General features: G+C 44.8%; 1 protein-coding gene across 1 annotated transcript; it reads left to right on the plus strand.

Annotated features, from left to right (window-relative positions):
• Nucleotides 1–17,476: 17,476 nt before the first annotated feature.
• Nucleotides 17,477–20,464, plus strand: LOC308163573 (leukocyte elastase inhibitor-like; the record flags this gene model as incomplete). The annotated part of the gene is made up of 2 exons (XM_080537742.1): nucleotides 17,477–17,530; nucleotides 20,054–20,464. 2 exons carry the CDS (start codon nucleotides 17,477–17,479, stop codon nucleotides 20,462–20,464), a joined length of 465 nt encoding a protein of 154 aa, XP_080393868.1.
• Nucleotides 20,465–24,279: the final 3,815 nt, after the last annotated feature.

A 24,279-nucleotide genomic window follows, 5' to 3' on the forward strand; every position in this document is an offset into this window, starting at 1 on the left:
GTTTTGATGAATGTCAGTGTGGCCAGTAAAAAAAGAAGGAGACCGGCTCAGATCTTGTCAATCAATGAGAGAGAGATAACTCTGGATTTCATCAGACAGATCATCTGTGTCCCTGACTAACACGTTAACAAATGACTGGACTGATACAACAGAATCTATACATATTATGAACAGACAACAGAATCTATACATATTATCAACAATTTGGAAAATAAAAATACAAACATCTGAACAAAACTTCATCTGACTTCTGAAAAAAACTCCCCAAACACTTGACACATCCTCCATTTGTAGGAGACACCCAATTAGACTCAAGTGTGGCCAATTAATTAAGGCAGAATGTAAGATCAGTTTAGTTAGGTGTGAGTCTCTGTATGTTGTGTGGTGATTGTGTGATATTTATGTTAGAATCAGATGGATCCGCCCCGCGGTGGTGTAGCGGTCAAAGCACTGGCCACTAGTGCATGCTGCCCACCGGGGCCGGGGTTCGTATCCCGGCTCGCCAGACCCGGATATGGCCAGGGCACACACGGGGAACGGCATATTGGGCGGCCGCTCCCGAGGGGGGTATAGGAGTAGTTCCGGACAAGGATCCGTCGCGCAACAGCGCCCCCGTCTGGTGCTGGAATAACGGTGCTGGGCTCGAGGAGCCAGTCAGCTAGTCTGCCTGGCGGCCTCCTCTGGGACTGCCGGCCGCGGGGTCGTGCGGCGGATCCCTCGCAATAGGCAGGGGATAATTGAATGCTAGGTTGGGTTCAATTGGCTACCAAATTGGGTGAAAAAAAGGGATAAAATCTGAAAAACAAATAAATAAAAAATAAAAAAAAAGAATCAGATGGATCCTTATTTGGTAGTCATTGGATCAGGAGAAGATATTTCCAACTTGGAATCTCATTGTAGAAAGATACCAGAATATCTCTCTTGGAGAGTCCCAGAACTGACCAATAGGAAGCTTGACGAAACTTGGAAAAACCTTGGAAAAAACTTTCCATGCTTTAGATTTTTTACACAAACTACTGCTAATGTGAGCTAATTTTAGCCCCCACTAACAAATAATTGTGCTAAGTGCATTCAAACTGCATTTTAAACTGCACAAACAAATTGTACTCAAATTGCATCATTAACATGTGAATTGGTGGTTATTTAGCCAAACTTAGCTTAAGTTAGTATTGACTATTTCAACAAATTTGAATGGTAACATTTCTCCTGGCCCATAGATTATTGTCAGGGTGATGAATGGCCACCAGACCTACTGTAACCAGACCTGGCCCTGTTCTACTGGCTCTGGTCTACTCAAATTGCCGTTAAGATTTGGCAACCCTACTGCAACCAGATCAGACCGGCTCATGGTGGTATTGTGGCCAAGATTTTGTTTATTTATGGCAACCATATACAGTAAAGGCCGATTTATAGATGTTCTATTGAGTGTGCTGAGATCCAGCCTGATGCATGTGTTGCATTGTCAGAGACTTCACATGTGTGGCAGCTATAGTCCTGTTCCTTTGTTCTATGTGGGATGCCTCAACATTTTAATTGCGTTCAACCAATTCCAACCGATTCTTTTGGACCAGACTTTTTCATGACAGTCAGATTCCTGACCCTGAACAGGCGACATCTCGCCTGGCATGATTTCCAAGATGGCGTCGCACTCAGACGCGAGGCTCGGAGTGGCTTCTATGCTGGTGTTTTTTAGTGTTTTTAAGTACATTTGTATGTACATTTTTATTTTAGTACTTATAGGGAACAGTTGTGTAAATAGTACCTACAGCAGGCTCGACTTATTAGAAGTTGGCACGCAAAACGACAAGACAGTTACAGCGGAGTTCCTGAAGCAAAACAGGATATATCACGAGATCGCCCGTGTACCGGGAGAATCCTGGTACTCAGTCCCTTCCCTGAGGCGAAAACGCCGGCGCAAGGACCGTAAGCAACGACGGGGCCGCCGGGGAGGCCTGTTAGCTAGGCTAAGACGGAGCCCTGACAAACCTGCTTTGCCGAGTATTTTCCTTTCCAACGTCAGGTCCCTGACGAACAAGATGGATGAACTGAGACTACAAGTTGCTAAAAATAACATCGTGGGAGATAGCTGTGTGATTATTCTGACCGAAACCTGGCTAAATGACACTATCGTGGACTCAGCTATTAGCTTGGAGGGACGGACATTACACCGGGCGGACCGCACGCAGCTCAGCGGCAAGTCAAGAGGGGGTGGGATCATAATATCGACGAAGGATAGCTGGTGCTTAAACACGAAAACTGTAAGTAGCCACTGCTCCCCAGACCTGGAATACTTGACTGTTAAATGCCGACCCACATACCTCCCGAGGGAGTTTAACGCGGTGTTCATAACATGTGTGTACATAGCGCCTAGCGCGGACGGTAGCCTAGCATTGGCGCGGCTATATGACGTCATCAGTGGTCAACAAAGCACTGATCCACAGGCTATTCACATCATAGCAGGAGATTTCAATCATGTCGACCTGAAGGCAGTACTACCCAAGTTCTATCAGCATGTGAAATGTGCAACAAGAGGAGAAAAAACACTGGACAAGGTATACACCAACATCAAACGTGCTTACAAGGCTAGTCCGCTAGCTCATCTAGGCATGTCTGACCATGTGTCAATCCTCCTGATCCCTGCATACACTACCATGGGGAAAAGTGCTCCCATCACCACTAAGACTGTCAGAACCTGGCCAGAAGGGTCCGCTCCACTGCAGATCTGCCTAAATGACACCCTATGGCAGGAATATGAGCATGATGACCTGGAACAGTACACGTCGTCGGTTCTGAACCACATAGTGAACTGCACCAACTCAGTCACCGTGGACAAACGGGTCCGGGTCTACCCCAACACGAAGCCATGGATGACTGGGAAGGTCCAAAAACTGATCAACGAGAGGGACAACGCCTTCTTCGCAGGGAAGAGCACACCGCTGTACAGCTCCACCAGGGCCAACCTAAAGCGCGGAATCAAAGTGGCCAAGGCAGACCACAGAGAGAAGATTGAGGAATGCCTCCTGAGCAACGACTCCAGGCGGATGTGGCAGGGGGTTCAGCAGATGACAAACTTCAGAGCCAACAGGCTCACAGCCGCAGAGGACGACCCCCTGCTGGCGGGAAAGCTGAACACCTTCTACGCCCGGTTCGACGAGGGGCGAACGGAGGTAACCGCAACACAAACACCACTCTCTCCAGCTCTCAGCAGCCTCACCCTCACAGAGCATGAAGTGAGACGCGTACTGAAGGCGGTGGACCCCAGGAAAGCCTCGGGGCCGGATGGCGTCCTGGGACGGGTGCTGAGAGACTGCGCCGACCAGCTGGCCGGGGTTTTCACCAACATCTTTAACCAGTCCCTGTCCCAGGCCACCATCCCACCCTGCCTGAAAACCTCAACTATCATCCCAGTCCCGAAGAAAAGCACGGTGAGCTGCCTAAACGACTACCGCCCGGTGGCACTCACACCAATCATCATGAAGTGCTTCGAGAAACTAGTCCGGGCCCACATACTCACACGCCTCCCGCCCAACCTGGATCCATACCAGTTCGCCTACAGAGCCCACAGGTCCACAGAGGACGCCATCGCGACGACTCTCCACGCCACTCTATCCCACCTGGAGAGGGGAAACAGCTACGCGAGACTGCCCTTCGTGGACTTCAGCTCCGCCTTCAACACCATCCTTCCAGACAGGCTAGTGACCAAACTACTAGACCTGGGTCTATCACACTCTATATGTGCGTGGATCAAGGACTTCCTGACCGACCGCCCCCAGAGGGTGCGGGTGGGCCCCCACACCTCCACAGCCCTCAGACTCAGCACTGGGTCCCCCCAGGGCTGCGTGCTAAGCCCCATCCTCTACAACCTCTACACCTACGACTTCACCCCCGTCCACCCCAGCAACTCCATCGTAAAGTTTGCAGACGACACCACCGTGGTGGGATGCATCTCGGGGGGGGACGAGGTGGCGTACAGGGATGAGGTAGAGCAACTGACAATAAAGTCCATTCATGATGACACATCCTCATACCCGCCAAGGGCCGGTTTCTTTCCTGGAAAATATGAGGCTGAATGGCAGCCAGAGTTCTGGCCCGGGGAGCTACGCTGCACTTGGACCACCTCCGACACGGGCCGACATCTCTCTGCTGACTCCTCCTCTCCACTCAGAATCAGAATGACTTTATTCGCCAAGTAGGTTTTCACATACACAGAATTTGCTGTGGTAGAAACAGGCAACATAAGAATAATAAGAAGAAGAATTAAAAGCGAGTAGTGCAAAAAAACGTCAAAGAGCATAGATGTTGCTATGTACACTTTGTTGAGAAACTTTCACTTTCGCTTCACTGTTAGTGGGTGACGTGACGTGAACAAGATGGCGGAGTAGAAGCCTCGCGGTTACTCTCCCTTAAGTTTGTCTGAGCAAACATCTATATTTCTGCTACGAAATCTGATATTAACCTACACCAGTTGAAAGTTTATTAGCCTGTTTAGTACTGTCCATAATGGCTAGCTGTACGGGCAAAAATAAAGATCCTTTGGTCATGCCGATGGACGGCGACGAAAACTCAGAGAGCGCTCTCACAGTGGCCTCTCTCGAGGCTACACTTAAACGCTATTTCAATATAGCGGAGAAAAACTCTAACGACCGATTCGACCGGCTGGAGACCCAGCTGGGAGTCATGGAGGCAACCCTGACCAAACACGATAAGGAGATTAATGCACAACGCACTATCACCTCCAAGCTACAGGAGCGGGTAAAGGACTCCGAGGTCACTACCTCTCAACACACCACATCCCTAGCTCAGCTCGAATCCAAACTGGCATCCTTCGAGGATAGGAACAGAAGGGACAACCTACGAATGATCAATCTAAAGGAGGGAGAAGAATCTGGGAATGCAATGTCCTACCTCACTGCCAACTTCCCAATATGGTTCCCCTCCCTGGCTGACAAGCCGCTGGAGATCATGCGAGCTCACCGCACCGGGTCTCCTCGAGCGTCTTCATCACATCCCAGGTCCTTGATCATTAAATTCCTTCGCTTCACAGACAGAGACCGTATCCTCCAAGAATCAAGGAAAACTCCCGTGGAGATCGCCGGGCGCACCATCCGTTTTGCAGCGGATTACAGCGAGTACACTTCTAAACTCAGACGTCCCTGCTATCCAGTCATGCACCGGGCTCGGGGATTGCGCTGTGAGGCATTCTTGCTGTACCCCGCGGTCATCAAGCTCATCCACAACTCTGAACACCATCTATTCCACGAACTATCAGAGGCAGAGAAGTTCCTTTCTTCACTTGAGGACAATTCCTGATCGGGGTAAGGCTCTTAACAAGAGCTCGCTCTAGACTTTGTTTTTCAAACGATAACTGTTGACTACATGCTGGACTTGTTTACTTCCTGCTGGGCGTTACTCACGGAGGACGTCACTCCAATGACTCTGTTTGTTTATTTCTATCGTGTAGCAACTCAGTGAATTTAAATCCGGCTGACACCGCTGTAAAACCACTATAGTTATTATTTTTGCTTTCTATTTACTGTAAATGCCGATCCAGCTGTATGGTGGCTGACTGTGTGCGACACATTTCGCAATCTGAACTCTATGATAGGTTGCTGACTAATCAGATTGAATAGCGTTATAATAGCCTAATGTTTTAAGTTTGCCTGTTCCACACAACCTTGCTTATTTGAGTATTTTGAACATATGGGGTGTCCCAATTTACGTATGACATTATAGGTAGCTTGAACATAATTATTGTTTTTTATTATAGAACTGAATGAATATATAATTTCATTGCTGATGGCTTTATAACCCCAAATGATACTTGAAAATGATTTCTTTTTTTCTTTGGTTTCTAATTCTGTATTATCATTATTTTTTATGATATATGGTAATTACTCAAACAAGGAATAGCTACAAGGGAGAGGGAGGGGTATCTGACTATCTTTTCTTCACTGTCACTTTTTTGGGGGGGAGGGGGGAGGTTGGGTGGGCTCTGGATGGACCTTTTTGTCCATTTATTTTTGGGGGGGGTTGGGGAAGAGGGGTGCCGATTGGGATTAGGGGGCAAGGGGTGGGTGGGCTATGATCATGGGGCTTATGGGGGGGTTGGGGGGGAGGGACAGGACCCTATGGTTGGAGCTCTTCGGTTAGTATCTTTCACTTTTTTCTTTTACCAAGATAGCTATGACTAGCATTACACTTCTGTCTTGGAATGGGCGGGGCCTAAATATCCCTCATAAACGCACAAGTTCCTTAGACTTCCTACAGAGAAAAAAGATAGATGTGGCCTTCTTTCAGGAATCTCACCTATTGGAAAAAGATGTTAGTAGATTACAGAATAAATATTACCATGTAATTGCCTCCTCCTCAAATACCCCCCCAAAAAAGGGGAGTAGTGATCGTTGCCAAGCGCAGTTTTCAGTTTAAAGATCTAGGATCTGGGAAAGATTCTGAGGGCAGAGTAAGCTATATAAAAATGATGGTAAATGATAAGAAACTGGCCTTTGTTTCAGTATATGCACCAAATTCCTTTGATATTGGCTTTTATGACTACTTAACTAAATTGATGTTTGATCTATCTGATTTTGGTTTAATAATAGGGGGTGACTTTAATGCTGTATGGCTACACACGATGGACAGAACTGGGGTTAACGAGGGGAGAGAGCAACACCTGCCGTCCTCTGCACTAAGGAAATGGGCTAGTGACTGTGCTGTGGTAGATGTCTGGCGTTCTTCTAACCCCTCCGTGAAAGAATTCACTTGTTTCTCCTCTCGACACAGATCATTCTCTCGCATAGATTATATTTTTATATCCAAACACCTGTATGATAAGACATCAGATTTTAATTTACTTCCTATGTCTCTCTCTGACCACAGGGCGGTCTTTGGCAGAGTAGCGATCTCCTTGAAGCCTAAAAGGGCTCCTCGCTGGCGCTTTAACTCCACCCTTTTGCAGAATGAATCATTCCTAAAGGAAATGAAGGAACAACTTGATGAGTTTATTGTAATTAATAAGCCATCTGTGGATGATCCTGGTATTCTCTGGGATGCGGTGAAGGGGTTCATTAGGGATAAAACTATTGGTTTTGCCTCTAATCTACACAAATCCAGATTAAAACATATTCAAGACTTAGAAAAGAAAATTGCTGAACTGGAGATCACAATGACTCCGCATGTTACCCCTGAGCTAGTTCTTGAGAGAGAAGTGTTATTTAAAGATCTTAACCATCTTCTCAGACATAGAGCTGATTTCCTCATTCATAGAACTAGACAAAACCATTACATGCACAGTCAAGCCATTTACTAGCCTCAAAACTTAAAACCAATGAACAACTAGCAAACATCTCTTCAATTAAAAGTTCTACAGGTACTTTGTGCACTGATCCAACAGAGGTTAACAATAACTTCTGGGCATTCTACTCGGCTCTATATACTTCTGAGATTGATTATAATGATCAAGCTGTTAGTTCTTTCTTGAACCCCTTACAGCTCCCCCCGCTTTCCCAAAATGACTCCCTTGATTTAGATTCTCCTATTACGCTATCTGAACAATACAAAGCTCTTTCATGCATGAATAAAGGCAAGTCACCAGGGTTAGACGGTCTACCACCTGAATTGTATCTGGCCTTTTGGCCCCAAGTTGGCCCCTTGCTATTGGGAATGATTCATTCTGCAATCAAAAATGGCTCCTTCTCCAAAAACAACAATATAGCTATAATCTCTTTGCTCTTGAAAAAGGGGAAGGACCCTACTGACTGCGGAAGCTATCGCCCCTTGTCAATTTTAAATACAGATACTAAACTGTACGCCAAAGTTCTAGCCTCTCGACTGGAACCATTTATGACTACCTTAGTGCATGAGGACCAAACAGGCTTCATTAAAAATCGCCTTGCCTCAGACAATGTTCGCCGCCTTCTCCATATTATTGACTCTTCGAATATTACTGATTCAGCCAATGCTATTCTCTCACTTGATGCTGAGAAAGCCTTTGATCGTCTCGAGTGGCACTTTTTATGGGCGGTTTTACGCTATATGGGCTTTGGAGACCATTATGTGGATATGATAAAACTACTATATTCCAACCCGACAGCAATGGTTCTGACAGGGAACACATGCTCTAAACAGTTCCCAGTATCCCGCAGCTCGCGCCAGGGTTGCCCTCTCTCTCCTTTGCTGTTTGCCCTATCTCTGGAACCTGTGGCCCAGGCCGTTCGCCAGTCAGTCACCCATGATCCTATTACGGTCCAGAACACCAAACATCACATATCTCTGTATGCTGATGATATCCTTCTTTTTATTCAGAATATCCCTCAGTCACTCCCTCACCTTCTAAACATCTTTAATAATTTTAGCCGAATTTCAGGTTACAAAATTAACTGGGGAAAATCAGCTCTATTGCCACTGAATGCCTCAGCTAGACAGTTAGATATCTCACTAAACATCCCAGTGGTCCAGAATATTAAATATCTAGGTATCACTATCTACCCCTCAATTTCAAACACAGTATCAATTAATTATAAGAATGTGCTGAAGGAGGTAGATTCTGATCTACAAAGATGGAAAACTTCACCCCTCACATTTCATTCCCGTATCTCAGTTATTAAAATGAATATTCTTCCACGAATAAACTTTTTTAGTTCCATGCTCTCTCTAGCCCCACCAAGTGGTTATTGGAAGAAACTACACTCTATCTCTTCTCATTTTATATGGAGGGGGAAGAAGCCCAGACTCAAATTCTCAACCCTCCAGAGGCTAAAAAACGAAGGGGGATTGGGGCTACCAAACTTCGAATGGTATTATTGGTCCTTTGTGCTGCGTCCTCTCTCCACATGGTTTGATCCGGCTGCTCGTGTTTCTTGGCGCCCCTTAGAGGAAAACATTGTCCATCCTCATAGGTTACAAGATGTAATATACTCTAACATTTCTATTAAACAGTCCAAATTGAAATTCGGCTCCATCATCACTGAATTAATCTCAGTTTGGCGATGCGCAGAAAAGTTCTGCAAAATCTCAACCAACTGGTACCTCCATTCGCCTATATTTAAAAATTCAATTCTCCAGTTGGGAGGGCGTCCAATCTCATTTCCCCAGTGGAGTGACAAGGGAGTTCACACATTCTCAGATTTATTTGGGGCTGAGGGTCTCCGCTCATTCCAAGACATTCAGAGAAACTTTAATTTACCGGGTACGTCCTTTTTTTTCTACCTTCAATTACGTACAGCTATGCGCACATACGGGGTACCCTGGAATAGCTCATTAGACATACATCCATTTCACATAGCATTCACCAGACCCAGGGGTCAGGTCTCAGCTCTTTACTCCATCCTGGTTAAGGCTTCTTAAAAACCATTACACATTGACAGAGTGTGGAAAGACACTTTATCACACAATAACTTAAATTGGCAATTAATTTGGCAAAACATATCCCTTTCCTCCAGAAATCCCAACCACCAGGTTATCCATTTCAATGTTACTCATAGGACATACTTCACTCCATATCTGCTACATAAAATAAAGACCATACCTTCACCTAACTGTACTCTTTCTGGAGGACAGTTTGTGATGCATTGTCCCTGATCCTGTCCAAACACATTCCACACTCACCAGTAGTCCTATTGTTAAATGACAGTTCAAACCTTGATTTAAACATCAAACAAAGACGCATCTGGCTGGCCGGCCTTACAGCAGCCAAAAGGCTTATAGCTTGCAGGTGGAAGTCACCCCATTTCTTGACCACGCAGAGGTGGATATTAGACTTCATAGACATAGCCAGCATGGAACACTGGATAGCCAACAGGCATCATGCAATTTCGGACAATGTTTCATGCTGGGACCAAACTATAACCATCCTCAAGACACGACTATAGGCTAATCGATTTGCTCCTTCCATAGGGTCCTGTAGGGGGGGGGGGGGGCTGTGATTGGGTGGGGGGTGGTGGGCGGGGGGCTGTGATAGGGTGGGGGGTGGAAGGCGGGGGTTGTGAGTGGGTGGGGGGCGGGGGGCTGTGATTGGGCGGGTGGGTTGGAGGTTTGTGGCGGGAGGGACATGTGTGGGAGGAGGGGGAGGTAGGGGACTGCTGGGGTAAAGGGAGATTGGGAGAGGGGGGGGGGGGAGGTTTCTACTGGATTTTTGTTATTCTATTTCTCTTTTGTTCTTTTACATGTTACCATTCCCTGAAAAAAACAAAACAAAAAATTGATCACAAAAAAAAAGGGAGCATAGATGTAAATAAAGTAAGATATAAATATGAATGAATGGATATTTACAATATCTAGTGTCTATGGGGGCGGGGGGAGAGTCAGTGTCAGTGGGGGTCCCGGGCCTTGTTGGTGAGGCTGACTGCAGACGGAAAGAAACTGTACCAATCATCAGTAAGCATCAGTACCACGGTGAGGACAGAGGACACAAGGATGGAAGCAGACTTACTTCAGTATGAGTAGTTGTGAAGAGACGCCTCATGAAGGTAAAAAAGGATGTGTTATTAAACACAGAGCATTTCTGGGACATTCAACATGCAACTCTGCAGTGACTTTACTGGACCCCAGGAACAAGCCGGGTATGGACACGGTGCATACTTCACAAGAGTTATTGTCAAGGGAACAGTGTGTGTCCAACTCTGCCTCTAGTTCAGAGCCGTTGCGTAGACAGGAATGAGTTCATGGGTGGGCCTTAACTCAGGCACCTAAACCAATAGGCCCTAAACCCTCTAAAACACACATATTATGCATGGCAAATGTAACACTTCAACCAAGTTCAGATTAGGAAACTCAATGTGTGGGCCAGGGTCTCAGAAGTTCTAAGTCGCTCTGGAGAAATGGGTATCAGGCAGCCCACTGAAACACGACACAGACTCGTCAGGTACGTTTAAAGATGAACAATATAACATTTATTTTCGTAAATTTCAGTTATCTTCTTTCTCTTTTCTTTTCAAGCATGACATTAACATATTGATTGAGAATGTTTATTTTGGTCCCCTATACAATTCACAATACAGATATAAGAAAATGTACATAGTCACAATTTATAACACCAGGACCAAAAAGGTGTAGGCTGAAGCCGTGGCTTATTGCGCCTACCCTTGTTATATGTATGCATGTCCCCCCATGAATGCATAATCAAAACATTGAAACTTTTATAAACAAAATGTCACTAACGCATGTCAACAAAAAGTAAAAAAAAAAAATTTGAAAAATAAATAAATATTACAATAATCAAAATAAATGTTTTCCCTTTTAACTCAATTCTTTCATTCAGGTTTCCCAGTTTACAACTTGTAACGGATCCCCGTATATGAAAAGGCTTGAGACTTACTGCTGTAACTTAAAGTGTTTATTTCCTTCTTCTTTCCTTAATTGAACCTTGAAAGTCCACATGTGATAATCAAACAATCAAATAAATTGCACCATAAATTGCACCGTAAGAACTTATGGCCTCATACGGGTCCATTAAAACTGTCTTCCTTTACCGTCAATCTCCTTTTGTGTTCAGCACCAAAAGGCGAACTTGTGTGAGCTTTCTAACTACGGAAGCCTAATCAAACCAAAATACATACACATTTTGCCTAAAGCTCTTCAAAATAAGTCACCGATATCCTATTCAAACAACATATGAATCACATAACAGAGCAGTTTACAAATATATGGCAGGTTATTCAACATAAAATAATAACTTTTCTTGGGGTTCTTTACACAACTGAGTAGTCGACGATGTAGCAATCACCTGTCAGGTAGGTATAAATGTTTCACTTTTACTTAACATTTGAATGTTATTTGAGTTCCCTATTATTATTATTATTATTCAGGCACTCATATTTATAATCTGTGCATTCCTGAGAGAGTACATGTTGATGCAGTGAGAGCAATACTACCGAGTTCCTCGAAGGAAACATGTTTTTTGTTTTGTTGTCTGCTGCTTATTGAGTTCCATTAAAGGAACGGTTGGTACAAGTTTTTTGTTGAAATAGAAGGTTGAATTGAATCAAAATAATAATAAAACCAGATCACCTGTTAAGGTAGAGGCACTTTAAAATAGGATCTAACGGGAGTAACGGTTCGCGTCACAAAAAGGGCTGATCTCTGATTGGAGTCTACGACTCATGACACATGGTATATGCCATGAATTGTGAGGAAGCCACAGAGAAAATTGTCCAGTCATGGTCGCGAATCAACTCAGCTGGCCATGCTACTCTTTTGGAGACCCTAAAGGTGTTCAGTCCCATGTCGAAAGAACTTTTCAACTCTGAGAAGGAACTGGGCTCTTTGGTTTGGTTTGGTTTATTTAGCACACAAGAAATTGTGCAAGGAGGGAACGAAGCCCAGAAGGCTTGGACAGAGTTCCACTCCACGTCAATATCATTGTTTCAAATAAAAATCAAGGGACACTTACTGCACGTCAATAGGAGAAAAGAAACCACAAACAAAATCATATCCATCGGGCAGAAAGGTAGGATAGTACATACAAACACACAAGACAAAAACAAAACAAAACAAAAAAAATGAAAATAGATACAAGGATGGTAAGATTAGTAAAAAAAATAAACATACATTTCCATCTAGCCCACCTTTCAATGGGAAAAGCACTACAATATACAATAAACAGCTTATAACGAGATTAGATCTTTTTTCAGTTGCTTTTTGAAAGCCGATCGAGGTGTTGATCTCAGTGGCGAGCTCAAGGTGTTCCAGATTCTCGGACCTCTATAACAAATGTTAAATTGGTGACTAGAAGTTCGACAGAAAGGTAAGTGGAGGTCATTATTGAATCTTTCATTGAGGGACTAATAGGTGAGGGGCACAAACCCACAGTACTGAAAAGCAAGGATGTTTATGGCTATAGGTCTTGCACCTCAGTACCCAAGGCTGTGGTAATAGTAAGGGCATTTTACCAGATATTTGACCAATCTGCGAAGTAAATCGTTACCAAGAAATGTATTCACCAATGTGTTTCTAAAGGTGTGTAATAACATGTCCTAAAAGGTTGAAATTCAACTCCTGTGGGAAACCTCATAAAAAAACTGCTCAAAGTTGGGGTACCGATAACCGATTTTCGAAAATGCTTAAATTGGACTTGAGTAACTTTTGAGGGGTCAAACATCATTTTTCATGATTCTGAGTTGATTGCAAGCATTTATTTGTCACCAAGACCACTTCCTGGTAGAGAAACTGCCACGCCCTTTTTTTCCCATTTACATATACATTTATTTAAATTAGCTGCCTAATACTGTGGAGAGCCGTGATACATTGGCCTCCACCTTCAACTCAAACACCTCCCCCCTGAAAGACCTGGACCTGAGATACAATGACCCATTCTATCCTGCTAGAGTGGACACTCAGCGAGGACCACAGTGGTGACTCATTGACATGTCGTCTCAGGAGACATGCCTGTGAGCTCACACTGGACCCAAACACAGCACACAGACGCCTCTCTCTGTCTGAGGAGAACAGAAAGGTGACATGGGAGGGAGAGGAGCAGCCGTATCCTGATCACCCAGAGAGGTTTGACCACCACCCACAGGTGCTGTGTAGAGAGGGTCTGACTGGCCGCTGTTACTGGGAGGTAGAGAGCGGGTGGTACGCTGGTATAGGAGTGGCTTATAAAGGAATCAACAGGAAAGGAGAGGGTAAAGACTCCTGGCTGGCTCGCCAACTTTATGTAACACTTCAACCAAGTTCAGATTAGGAAACTCAATGTGTGGGCCAGGGTCTCAGAAGTTCTAAGTCGCTCTGGAGAAATGGGTATCAGGCAGCCCACTGAAACACGACACAGACTCATTATTGAATCTTTCATTGAGGGACTAATAGGTGAGGGGCACAAACCCACAGTACTGAAAAGCAAGGATGTGGTCCACAGTCCATAAACCAAGAAGAAACCAAGAAAACAGAGTCAACACATTAAACAGCTATGGCGTCCAAGATCGTCCTGTCTGAGGAGCAGTTCCAGTGCTCTATCTGTCTGGACGTGTTCACTGACCCAGTCTCCATCCCCTGTGGACACAACTTCTGCATGGCCTGTATCAGTGGCTACTGGGACAGCACTGACCTGTACCAGTGTCCAATGTGTAAGGAACATTTTGGCACGAGACCTAAGCTTCAAATCAACACTTTCATTGCCGAAATGGTAGCTCAGCTGAAGAAGTTATCTCCGGTAGAAGTCACACCTGTCACCCGAGAGCAACTCCAACCTGTGGCCAAACCAGGAGAAATGGCCTGTGACTACTGCCCTGAGAGGAAGCTCAAAGCCTTGAAGTCCTGCCTGGGGTGTCTGGCCTCCTACTGCGAGACTCACCTGGAGCCTCACCAGAGAGTGGCCACCCTCAAGAGACACAAGCTGATCGACCCTGTGGAGAACCTGGAAGACAGGGTGTGTAAGAAGCACGAGAGACCCCTGGAGCTGTTCTGTAGGACTGACCAGACATGCGTGTGTCAGTTCTGCACTGAGACGGGCCACAAGGGTCACCAGACTGTCCCCATCGAGCAAGGGTTTGGAGAGAGGAAGGTCAAGCTGGGGGAAACAGAGAGCACTGCGCAGAAGATGATTCAAGACCGACGTCAGAAGATTACGGAGGTCAGACGCACCGTAGATCAAAACAAAAGCGACGCAGACAGATTGACGGCGTACACCGTGCAGATCTTCACTGACCTGGCGAGCGCCCTGGAGAGAAGCAAGTCGGAGGTCGTCAGGGGTATCGAGGACAAGCAGAACGCAGCAGAGAGGCAGGCCGAAGGGTTCGTCGAGGAGATGGAGAAGGAAATCACCAGGCTAGAGAGGAGAAGCGCTGAGATAGAGCAGCTCTCACACATTGAGGACCACTTCCACCTCCTCCAGAGCTCCCAATCGCTCTTCACCCTCCCGAAATTCAAGGACTGGTCTGCTGTCAAGGTTGACAGCGGTCTGTGTGTGGACGCTGTCAGGACGGCCGTGTTTGAAGAGTTGGAGAAGCTGAAACGTGGAATTGACCTGGTGATGGCGGAGCAGTGTGCGGTGGACGTGATTCTGAACCCCGGGGAAGCACATCCTGATCTTCTGAGGAGGCCAAGTCTGAGTAGCAACACTGCCGACCCCCTGAACCCTAACCCTTGACCCCCCTCCCCCCAGCCTGCCCCTAGTCTCTCACGTGGTTTCCCTCCAAGGCGTATTGTTAACAGAGGAATATTTTTATCAATGATTTTATAAGTATCCGTACAGATTTTTAGCACAAAGCAAAGCTGAATATGGAGCGCCTTGCAGACTTGCAGTGGTCATATCAAGTGTCTGCAAGCAAGATGATGAACACACAAAAATCTTTTTTAAATGGCATTTCATGATTGTTGAAGGCTTGTTTGGTGTAGGAAGTGTGTCCCGGGCCTTATTGGCTACGTTGTGAGTTGTGTGTTGCTGTGTTTTCTCCCCCTGACCTCCTGCGAGAAAAGACAAAAGTTCTAACTAAGTAAACTAGTAAACCAACTAATCTGATGGTTGTGAGTGATACTTCAGTTTCTCCACCCAGTGAACTATGCACTATAACAATGAGACCATGGGGATAATTAGCCTTTGCTGAATCCTTTTTGTGTCATGGCTGGCTGACTGACTATGGTTATGTTACAGTTATTGTTGAGTTACACACTGTATTGCTTGCATGAGGTTTGTGGCTTAGCACTTGGCTGGTAGTCAACTGACCAGTTTGATGTTCCTCTCCCAACGTAGACCTCTTTTAAAACCTAAAGAGAATTACATTTTGGGCCATCTTTTCATCCTTTGTTTTACTGAAGAGTCAACATCAGTACGTGCTTGGTTTTTAGCATTATGCAGTGAGACCTTAAGGGTATGTTTTTTTGCCACTGAGATTCTTTCCTTGATGTTAGGAACTGTTAGTTTAGTCGACTGTTGCTGTTTCTTCTTCATTCTTATGTTATGATAAATTGTATTTCTTTAGCTGTTGATATAGAATTTCCTCTCATTCACAGGTAAAATGAGTAAGGCATCCACCGAATCAAATACAGACCAAGTGATGGAGGAGGTAGGTCTCCTGAGAAACATTGATTTGTCTTTCCTAGTTTCTCCACCACATAGCTTACCACATTAGGCCTTTATTATTGCTCTTACTTTTCTTAACTCTTGCTTTTATTTTTTATGTATTTATTTTCTTAAGGCTGGAAGCTCAACTGAGACCACAAGGTCTTCATCTTCACGCTCTAAAAGGTTGCTATGGCACTGCGGTCTTGACTCTTTTTACACACACACACACACACACACACACACACACACACACACACAAACTAACTAACTAACATCAATATCTAGTCTACACTTGCTCATGTACACAATTGTATCCTCCAACGTCTTTTCAGGAAGCCTACTGTTGTGACCAAGCACACTGGAGCAGATGAGTCAGACACCTCAGATGAGAGTGGAAATGAGAGTGGTCCGACTTTGGTCGTGAGACCAGAGCCAGCTGGGAATGAAAACAAAGATGGCAGCAGAGGAGCCATGAAGCTCAGAGTAGACATCCGGAAACGGGAGGGTCAGTCTCTTTTTATGATCACATGAACACATTAATATACTTACTTAAGTATAAGTACCTCTAGATAATATACATTATGTTAATCAAGTTTGTCAAAGGTACTGGGGCAATAGTCTGAGGGAATGTATTCATGACGCTAGTATTCAGTCATTAGGCATGTGGCCTTTTCCTCAGAGGAACTGATATTCAAATGGATCTCTACTGCAGTTGGCATTGTATTCAAACAGATATTCTTCCCTGTCAAATAATGCTGTCAAATAATGCTGTCTCTAGAAATTGAAAAGGCACAATTAGAGGAGAGATTAGATACCGAAATCGACGACTCAGAAATACAACCAATTAAAGATCGCATAAGGGAAATTGATGCAGATTTAGAAACAAATAAAGAAGGGCTCCAGGAGCTATCATCTGAATCTGAATCAGAGCTGAGGCGATCAGAAAGGGAAAGACGCCCAACAGAGAAAATGCTTGAGTTAAAAAAGAATGAGATAGCAAACAAAGAAAGAAAGTTTATGCGCTCATATGTAAACTTCAAAGCAGAGGTTCAACTCGTGAGATCTAAACTAAAGGAAGAACGCTCTAAAATTGAGTTAAGTGAAATGATCACAGCCGTAGTCAAATATGATTCAGAACTAAAACAAGTATATGAGATGTTACGTGCTCTGGCCATTCCATCTCAAGATATAAAAAGGAAAATAGATAGCTGCACCTCAGTTACTACTGAAATAACTGCACACCTTGAAAAGCGTTATACAGAAGCTGATATTAAGAAGTTTGATGCAGTGGATGCAAAAAAGGCTCTACAACAGTTACTCCAAAGAGAAGATGCTAGGTCAATTTATGGATCAACTGTGTCAAGAGATAGGCAGAGTAGTCATCAAGGAAGTCAGGTCTCAGAGAAGAAGACAGATGTAGCGGCACGTTTGGCAGCAAAACGCGCTGAAATAAACAGGGAAAGGGACGTCTCCACTCAGAAGATGGAGGTGCTAGCCCTGCAAGAGAGGTGGCAGAAGGAGGTGCTAGCCCAGCAAGTGAGGTTGAAGATGCTGGAAGATCAAAGGGACCTTGAAGCCATGGAGGCTGAATACAATGTGTATGCTGAAGAGGAATCAAAAGGTAATGCTGAAATAGGAAATATTAAAGTAATAACCACTTGGCCTCCAACAAGTCAGCTTCCAATACAGCATGACAGTACTCCATGTGCTCAAGTTTCCCAAAGTGCTTCAGTCCCTCCTTGCTATGAAAGCAACCCAGAGCCAAAGGAGAATGAAGCCTCGATGCTTCATGCATTAAAAGAATCCCTGGCAATGACTAGACTTCCAGCACCAGAGCCGTTCATGTTCACAGGAGACCCACTTAAATTCATTGAATGGAGTAATGGCTTCAAGGCTTTAATCGAAACAAGCTGTACAAACCCAGCATATAGGATGTTCTATTTGAAAAAATACATAGGTGGGGAAGCACTTAGTGTGTTAGAAGGAACATTCTATAGAACTGATGCGGAAGCATACACACAGGCTTGGGATGCCTTGAACAAGCGCTATGGCCACTCCTTCGTGGTCCAAAGAGCATTCCGGGGAAAGCTGAGTAGTTGGCCAAAGATTGGTCCAAGAGACTCGCTTAAACTAAGGGAGTTTAGTGACTTCCTCATCTCCTGCAAGAATGCAATGCCCCATGTACAAGGTCTAAAGGTTTTAGACGACTGTGAAGAAAACCAGAAGTTACTACTGAAACTTCCTGACTGGGCAACAAGCCGCTGGAACCTTTACGTCACTAGAGCACTGGATGAAGGAAAGCCATATCCAGGTTTCAAGGAGTTTTCGGACTTTGTGGCAGAGGAGGCACGCATTGCATGCAATCCAGTTTCCTCCCTTCATGCATTAAAGCAGACAGAAGAAAAAACAGAACAGAGGGAACAGAAGCGTCACAAAGCCAGCTCCATGGCGACGTCAACAAAGGTGTCACAAAAACCAAATGCCACTTCAAGGTACTCAAGTGGAGCAGAAAGTAACACAGGTTTCAAAACCAGCCCTTCGGCCACTGAAAGCAATGGGCAATTAGAATGCATTTGCTGTCAAGAAAACCACTTCATATATAAATGTGAAACGTTTGCAGCAATGCCTCTGGAGGAAAAGAAAAGGTTTATCTTCGACAACAATATGTGCTTCGGATGTCTCAGAGTTGGCCATGTCTCCAAAAACTGTAGAAAAAGAGCTACTTGCAATATTTGCAAGCGGAGCCATCCCTCTCCGCTTCATGAAGAACATGTGCAAGGAGAAAGACCAGAAGCACGTCCACCAAAAGAAAGTACTTCCACTGCCTTATGCAGCGTGGGAGTGGACAACAGTGATCGCACTTCAATGATTGTTCCGGTGTGGCTCTCTTGTGCAGCAAAAAACAGCCCTGAAACCTTAGTGTATGCATTACTGGACACACAGAGCAGTAATACATTTATTGACCAAGAGGTCTGTGAAAAGATACAAGCAGACACAGAACCAATCAAATTGAAGTTGTCAACAATGACTGACAGGGGTTCAATAGTGAACTGTCAAAGAGTGGTTGGGCTGAAAGTGAGAGGGTACATGTCACAAGAGTGCATCAAGCTACCACCCGCATACACTCAAGAATACATACCATTGGAGCAAAATAGTATACCCACTCGTGAAAGTGCGAAAGAGTGGACGCACCTTCTCAGCATAGCAGAAGATATGCCAGATCTGTTGAACTGTCCTGTAGGACTCCTAATTGGCTATGACTGTGCAAGGGCCCTGAAACCAAGTCAGCACTATTCTCCCTTTACACCAACAGCTGTGTCTCCCGCCACCCCTCGGTCAAGCTCCTGAAGTTTGCAGACGACACCACCCTGGTGGGCCTCATCTCCGGGGGGGACGAATCTGCCTACAGGGGTGAGATCGAGGGGCTGCAGAGCTGGTGCAGTTTAAACAATCTGGAGCTAAATGCTCTGAAAACAGTGGAGATGGTGGTGGACTTCCGAAGGAAAGCAGCCCTGCCCCCTCCCATCACGCTGGGAGGTACCCCGGTGGCCTCCGTGGAGTCATGCCGCTTTCTAGGCATGACCATCTCCCGGGACCTAAAGTGGGAGCAGAACACCGAGGCCCTCACGAAGAAGGCCCAGAAGAGGATGTTCTTCCTCCGGCAGCTGAGGAAACTCAGGCTGCCGAGGTCCATGATGGTCCAGTTTTACACGGCCATCATAGAGTCCATCATCACCTGGTTCCCTGCTGCAACGACCAAGGACAAGGCCAAGTTGCAGCGGGTGCTACGTTCAGCAGAGAGGGTGATCCCCTGCCTCCCTGGATTAACTAACCAAATGTAAGCACTTGGCTAATCGGCAAGTCAGATTGTTTGGTTGCAATTGGCCCCTTATATTTAAATGCAGTACTGAGCTTTTGAGCTTACTATCTATAGGAAATCCACTGAGGTTTTGGTAGTAAGGGTAATAACAGTTGAATTTGGTTTATTTGATGTAGGGAATCTTGTTTGTGCTTTCTCTTCGCTATACTGATTGGGTTTTAACTCTCTGTGTACCAAAGCTGGAGAAAGGGCTGACCCTGGAGAAACTGAGTGAGTGGACCAACAGAGACAACATGGACATTGGCTCAGATGTCATACTTCACCTGCCCAAGTTTAAACTGGAGGAGGAGTGTGATCTGAACACGCCCCTGGCTCAGCTGGGTATGACAGACGTGTTTGACGAGGCCAAGGCTGACCTGTCAGGGATGAACGGGAGTGGCGGGCTTTCCCTGTCCACCATGGCCCATAAGGCCTTTGTGGAGGTGAATGAGGAGGGGACAGAGGCTGCCGCCGCCACCGGAACGATGGTGGATAGCTACTGTATGCCCCGAGAGGAACACTTCACCGCAGACCACCCCTTCCTCTTCTTCATCAGACACAACAAGACCAAGTCCATCCTCTTCCTCGGCAGGTTCTCCTCTCCCCAGTAGAGTAAACCAGCACGAGAATAAAACACAGGTTCCTTTCTCTTTTAGTTTTTTTGATACTGTTCCATATCTCAAGGTGCAATCCTATATTTTTTTGTATTATCTGTTATATGTGAAAATACGTGAGTGTAATTGTATAACTCGTTCATATAAATGAAAATGAGCATTGACACAACAATATACTGTATGTATAAGATGTTTTGCTGCAATAACACCAGGGCTCTGAGGAGGGCAAGGAAGATCATGGCAGACCCCTTCCACCCCGGCCACGGCCTCCTCACCCTGCTTCCCTCTGGAAGAAGGTTGCGGCTGCCTAAGGCACTGAAGGCCCGCCACAGGCTCAGTTTCTACCCCTCAGCCGCCAGGCTGATAAATGACTCTGGCTTCCCCCTCCCCCCCGCCCCCAAGTCTGCCCAGGACTGAATATGCACTGGACTCACTGTAAAAACTCTGCACTGCACTTTATACCGCACTATCCAATGCACTGTTGTCTGTCCTGTGTTGTTGTTGTTGTGTTGTCCTGTTTTTTGACACGTGAAAAAAGTATAAACGCACTTACTGTAATGACGAAGCAAATTCCTATATGTGTAATGCATAATGGCAATAAACGTTATCTGAATCTGAATCTGAATCTGAAGTAGGATCAAAAACACCTCGCACAAGCTCAAGGGATGCGACAGGGTTCTGCCATCGAATTTCTGTAAAAGAACAGCTCAGCTGTTCAACAACTCAGCTTCCGAACAACAAGCAGGTCGTTATAGCCAAAAATCAAAAAAATATATTAAAAAAAAGTGAAGTGGAGAAGCGGTTAAGAGAGAGTGTGTTGAGGAGGAGGATAGAGGTTTAATATGCATGCATCTGATATTAAAAAAGAATAAGTTGAATTATTATTCTGGGTATAACAGTGTAGCAAACACACACAGTCTCCACTGATGTCACTAGAAGTGCTTGAGCATAGAGGGTTTGTCCCCTAACTGAGGGATTCATTCCCGTCCAGTCTGTGAAAAAATACCTGAACAGACTGATTATGGAAGGCCCTTGTACAGTATGTGGATGTGGGCTATATTTTTCATTTGTAATAGTCACAAGGCATGCTGGGTTTCAGTTTTACTCTTTTGGTTGTATGCCAAAGCTAGCCCTAATATTGTGTAAGGAAGGAATACATTTTGTTTTGTTATGATTAGGAAGTCACATGAGGTGTTGACTTGTACCAAATTGAAGTTGTTTGTTAGCTGTCTCTTTTTTTCAGGGGTCACATGACAGATGGTTGTATGGAAGAGTAAATCACATTGTTGTTATTAGTACAGTGTAGAATACTGTTTACATTAATTTCATTAAACTATCTTAAAAAAAAACGGAAAAAAACAACAACAACTCCGAGGCAAACAAACAGACACGCAGGTTTGTCACGAAAGATGAAGGTAAAATTGACGCAATGTCACAAGCCCACATCTATGAAGAGACAAAAAAAAACTGGCGACTTTCCAGACCCCCTTTAATTAGTTAAAAGCGACCAGCGACAAATCTAGCTACTTCTTCTAGCCATTTAGGGAATTACTGTAAAGTATCTAACATATCCCGTGTTCCACGATTCTGCAACATATCCCGTGGAGGCAGATACGTTGGAGGCGGCGTTACTGCAGTGAGACAACAGATTCTAAATCAGGAGAGCGTTCCTTCTGAAGACTGTATATATTTGGTCATATTGTATTATTTATACATTTGTACATCTATTGTTTGTGTGCTGTTAATAAAGACAAATGGCATCTGTTGTTTTTTGTTGTTGTGTATAATCAAGCTCTGTTTTTTCAGCAGTACTACAGGTGAATGAAGTTAGAGCTGTTTTATGCTTGGTAATCAGAAGATGAAAATGACGGCATACAAGAGCCATGCATCCTACCAAGTGAGATATCGGTGCAGGCGTCAATTCATCAGGGTCATAGTCGCTGACCAGCAAAAACCAGCCCTTCGGCCACTGAAAGCAATGGGCAATTAGAATGCATTTGCTGTCAAGAAAACCACTTCATATATAAATGTGAAACGTTTGCAGCAATGCCTCTGGAGGAAAAGAAAAGGTTTATCTTCGACAACAATATGTGCTTCGGATGTCTCAGGGTTGGCCATGTCTCCAAAAACTGTAGAAAAAGAGCTACTTGCAATATTTGCAAGCGGAGCCATCCCTCTCCGCTTCATGAAGAACATGTGCAAGGAGAAAGACCAGAAGCACGTCCACCAAAGGAAAGTACTTCCACTGCCTTATGCAGCGTGGGAGTGGACAACAGTGATCGCACTTCAATGATTGTTCCGGTGTGGCTCTCTTGTGCAGCAAAAAACAGCCCTGAAACCTTAGTGTATGCATTACTGGACACACAGAGCAGTAATACATTTATTGACCAAGAGGTCTGTGAAAAGATACAAGCAGACACAGAACCAATCAAATTGAAGTTGTCAACAATGACTGACAGGGGTTCAATAGTGAACTGTCAAAGAGTGGTTGGGCTGAAAGTGAGAGGGTACATGTCACAAGAGTGCATCAAGCTACCACCCGCATACACTCAAGAATACATACCATTGGAGCAAAATAGTATACCCACTCGTGAAAGTGCGAAAGAGTGGACGCACCTTCTCAGCATAGCAGAAGATATGCCAGATCTGTTGAACTGTCCTGTAGGACTCCTAATTGGCTATGACTGTGCAAGGGCCCTGAAACCAAAACAAGTGATATCAGGGGAAGACTACGATCCATACGCAGTCAAGACGGATTTAGGCTGGAGCATAGTAGGATCAAAAACACCTCGCACAAGCTCAAGGGATTTGGAAATGCCCCTACCCTTCAGAGAGCGTCCTCAGCTTCCGAACAACAAGCAGGTCGTTATAGCCAAAAATCTAAGCAAAAAGAAAGAAATCTTGAGCTCCTTCTATTCCGAGGAGGACAAAGACCAGGCAGAAGGCAAGAACAGTGAGGCTGGACCCAGCCTGGCCACCTCATTAGACTCTGTTGAAGGCCCTGTGGTCCAGGCCCTGAGACAGGCCGGAGAGGAGTGACCAGTACATGACCAGTTTCAAAGCAAATAACCTCTATTGGTTATTGTGGAGGCCCCTTTTATCACAGGGCATAGTTTAAAGAAAAGTTTATTTAAAGATTCAACAATTAATTGCCTACCCCATGTGAATTTCTGTCCTCTTGTTAATATACTTTTTTAATTGGTTAGCCAACAGCAAATTCATATTCTGACTGATTTTTGTGTATTTGACCTCAGCCGTTACTCCAGTTCAGAGGAGTATCCTGTACAGTTCTTACACTTTTTGATAACCTTATCTTAAAACCTGCTGTATTTTACAGTCTCTCATGTAAGCTTTTTTCAAGGATTCTAATTCTAACGTCACGAAATGCAGTGGTCTTTGACAAGGTCTCAAGAATGTGGTGACACCTGGTGTTCTGGTCACAGGCATGTCGGCATGTGTTCTAATCCGGCCCATGCCCTGTTGACATGCCCTCTCTCCATTCTTCTCCTTACTTTCCTGTCTGTCTTCACAGTATCTGTCTAATAAAATGGAAACTATGAGTGGGACTGCCCCACTCAGAATCTTATTTTTTGTATGTGTTAATTGTAAAGTAACAATTATGTGTTAATTGTTACTAATAAAAGTTCACCGTATTATTAAAGCCTCATTTGCCTCAATTAAATTACTTGGAGTCAGATTATTGATATCAAGTTATGCTTTGCTATAAACAACATACAGCCACATTGCTAAACCATTCCATTGTAACCGCTAAGCTTTTACACCCTACATCCCGTTAACACGAAGGGACACCC

This window comes from Nansenia antarctica (genome assembly GCF_963989245.1).
Source record: "Nansenia antarctica genome assembly, chromosome: 8".
Taxonomy (NCBI): Eukaryota; Metazoa; Chordata; class Actinopteri; order Argentiniformes; family Microstomatidae; genus Nansenia; species Nansenia antarctica.